General features: G+C 42.5%; 1 protein-coding gene across 1 annotated transcript; it reads right to left on the reverse strand.

Moving 5' to 3' along the window:
- Positions 1 to 522: 522 nt before the first annotated feature.
- GGS23DRAFT_589617 (uncharacterized protein) lies at positions 523 to 2,481 on the reverse strand. Its single transcript, XM_051517638.1, has one exon. It carries the CDS (start codon positions 2,380 to 2,382, stop codon positions 748 to 750), a length of 1,635 nt encoding a protein of 544 aa, XP_051367284.1. The 5' UTR covers positions 2,383 to 2,481; the 3' UTR covers positions 523 to 747.
- Positions 2,482 to 2,896: the final 415 nt, after the last annotated feature.

The raw sequence follows: 2,896 nt of genomic DNA on the forward strand, positions 1-2,896 counted from the left end.
TTAGATAAACGGCTTACGCTATAACATATGAAAAACCTAAATAGCTACTATTAAATACCTTTTATAAGCTACGTTTCCTAAACTTCTTTTCTACGTTTAACTTTATAATCGAAGCAAAGGAATAAATTGTTTATCATATCGCTTAATACGCTTAGTAATATAATGTATTAAGGTACGCTGTCTTTTCTTATAGAGAGTAAAATTTGTCGTTTTCGACAATTGTAACGTTGGTTTTGGCGGACCTAAGCGCTATTGATATATAATAAGCTGTGCTTAAGTAGTAGAGCCCTAGTTAATACTACGGCTTAATACGTAACCTCTTTTTTAATACTCATAAAAGTTAACTTAGTTATTATAAGTACGGCTTATAAGCGCGTACGTTTTCTTTTTTTTCTCTTTGGATATCTTTAAATTGTTAATCTATAATCTAGGTACCTTAAGTAGATACGAGTTTTTAATAAAACTTTTATAATTAATTATTTTAATAATTTATGCTTTCTTTATATTTCTTTATCATAAACCTTTCAATTAAAAATTTTATTTTTATTTTATAGTTACTAAAAACTATAATTAAAAAGCAAAAACTGTAGTAGCGTACTTGAATATATATTGATAACTATACTATAACTATATTAACTCATTTTATTAATAACTTCAGTAAGCGCAATAAACTTAATGTAACACTAACCTCAGTATATAAACCCATAGTAAGTTATTTATGTTTTCTTTTAAAGTTTACGCGTAACCCTAGGACTTATTCAATAATATGCTGCTAGGCCAGTTTTCCACTGTCATGCCGCTGTACTCGGGTCGCACTGAAGGGCCGGCGAGGCGATCGGCCATTGCCTCATCATAGCTCGGTGGTGCTTCGTTATACAGAGTTGACATCTCTGTACCTAGCTGTGGCGGGTATAGCGGATCGAGATTAGGCTGCGCCGGCCTCGTGTACTGATGTGGTTGTAGTAGTTCCTGTTGCGGTGTGAATGATACCGAAGGGACCGATCGAGACAATGACATGACAGGTCGGGGAGGCGGCTGCGGGGTGAGGCTTCTTCCACTGTTAACCGAATCAAGGAGCTCTTGTGGAGGCTTAATCCCTGAAAAGACGTCAATGCGGGACAGTTTGAGAGGAAGCTGAATCGTCTGCGGTAGAGCGTTTTGGCTTCCCTTGGTCCACCTCGGAGAACCAATATTACTGCCTACAAGTAACGAGGCCGAATCACGCCAGCTGAGAGTAAGCAAAACCTCAATTTCGTACCGGCGTGCTAGGTTACATGTGCGAAAGGAGGGAGCAACTGTGTTAGGAAGGCGTCGGTCACGCCATAGGTTTGAGGGAACCTCGAACTCAGTATCAACCGGATCGTCCGGCGACCCGAGGGCAATAGTAAATGTATTGAGCGGCGCTGACAGTAGAACCCACGTAGTTCGCTCGGTGTGCTGCAGGTCGTGCACCCGGACCTGCGTATACCCTATTAAGCTGATCTCGAGACTCGTTAGATAGACCACCTCGCGGGTCGGAACTAGTTTACGAGCGATCAGCCGCAGCGGTAAGGGCCCATTACACGTTAAGATACTCGGGAACGGTATGCGTGCCGACATTTCAACCGATGGCGCAGCTTCGTCAGCATGCCCTTGTGGTATCGACGACGACAGCCTACTGCTGAACAACGACTTCCTGTTGTAATGCGCGCGTACGTACGGTCGGAAGGCGAAAGGTCGGCGGGCAAACGCTTCTTGGTTTGTCCCGACGGGCCGCGGGGGCTCAATGGGGAAGAATTTGAAGCCGATCTGATGCCGCCAATTCTCTTTGAAGAAGCCTGGGCGCTGAATCGTGACCTTGATATAATATCTTATCTCCGCCTCTTGCGGGAAGCCGGTGAGAGAGGGGGGCAACGTGGTCTTGACATGCTTCAGCATTAGCTGCCTTGTACCGTCTATAGTGCGAAACCTGCCGCCAGCCATGCCCAAAGCCCCAGCAGGACCTGAGATGCCACCCATGCCAAGCAGGGAGCCCGTGGCCTTAGAATCATGACATATGTTGTTGAGCGGCAGCTTGAAGCTGAAATTGAACTCGTGCTGGCCGGCCTGCAACGGTACTGGGGCCCCATCTTCCGGGTAAGCCTGGTAGACACGATACAGGATCTTGTGGTTTTCAGTTTCAATGTTACCAGGATTGCCGACACCAGGAGTTCGTGGATGATAGAAGTCGTCTCTGTTGTTTGGAGGTATAGTTAAGGCGGTGCGGGACTCGCCCTCGAGCTTAACAATTACATTGCCAAGAACCTCAAGTCGATGGAGGGTGAGAATAACACGGCCTCGAATATAGTCTAGATTTGTATAGAATTCGGGGGGGTTATCAAGGGATATGCGGATAGCCGACATTGCGACAAAATACAACCTACAGCAAAGAGGCTAGGAGGGAGTAAAATGGACAGGACTCTTATTACAAATACGTTTATATAACTTTGTTAAGCGATTACATACTAACATATTAAGATACTAAGAAAGGGACGACATCGAAGCTATTTAAGTTATAGTAATAAGGCGTATTTCTAACGCTTTACGTAACCTTTTTAGCATACCTATACGCTCTCATAACCTAAGATAAAGCTATCGTAACCTACTTTATATATTAATTTCTCAGATTTCCTAATATTACTTATTACTTTCTTAAAAGTAAAGCTATTATAAGTATTTTATAGATAATAATTCTATAAACTTCCCGTATTATCGAGCCTTTAACGGCTTTATAAGGCCGCTAGTAACGTTTTTAAGTAATAGTATATATTTAATCATAACGTAGCCGTCTTTAGTCTCTTACTAAACGTAATAATAATTCTTACGAACGTACCTAGTAATATTATACCTAGCTTCGGTAAAAACTAACGTATCTACG

The sequence above is a fragment of the Durotheca rogersii genome (genome assembly GCF_024521655.1).
Source record: "Durotheca rogersii strain YMJ 92031201 chromosome Unknown GGS23scaffold_52, whole genome shotgun sequence".
In the NCBI taxonomy this organism is placed as follows: Eukaryota; Fungi; Ascomycota; class Sordariomycetes; order Xylariales; family Xylariaceae; genus Durotheca; species Durotheca rogersii.

What these genes read in the sequence shown, in the direction of transcription:
- GGS23DRAFT_589617 (XM_051517638.1), bottom strand. Translation starts at nt 2,382, where the DNA reads ATGTCGGCTATCCGCATATCCCTTGATAACCCCCCCGAATTCTATACA.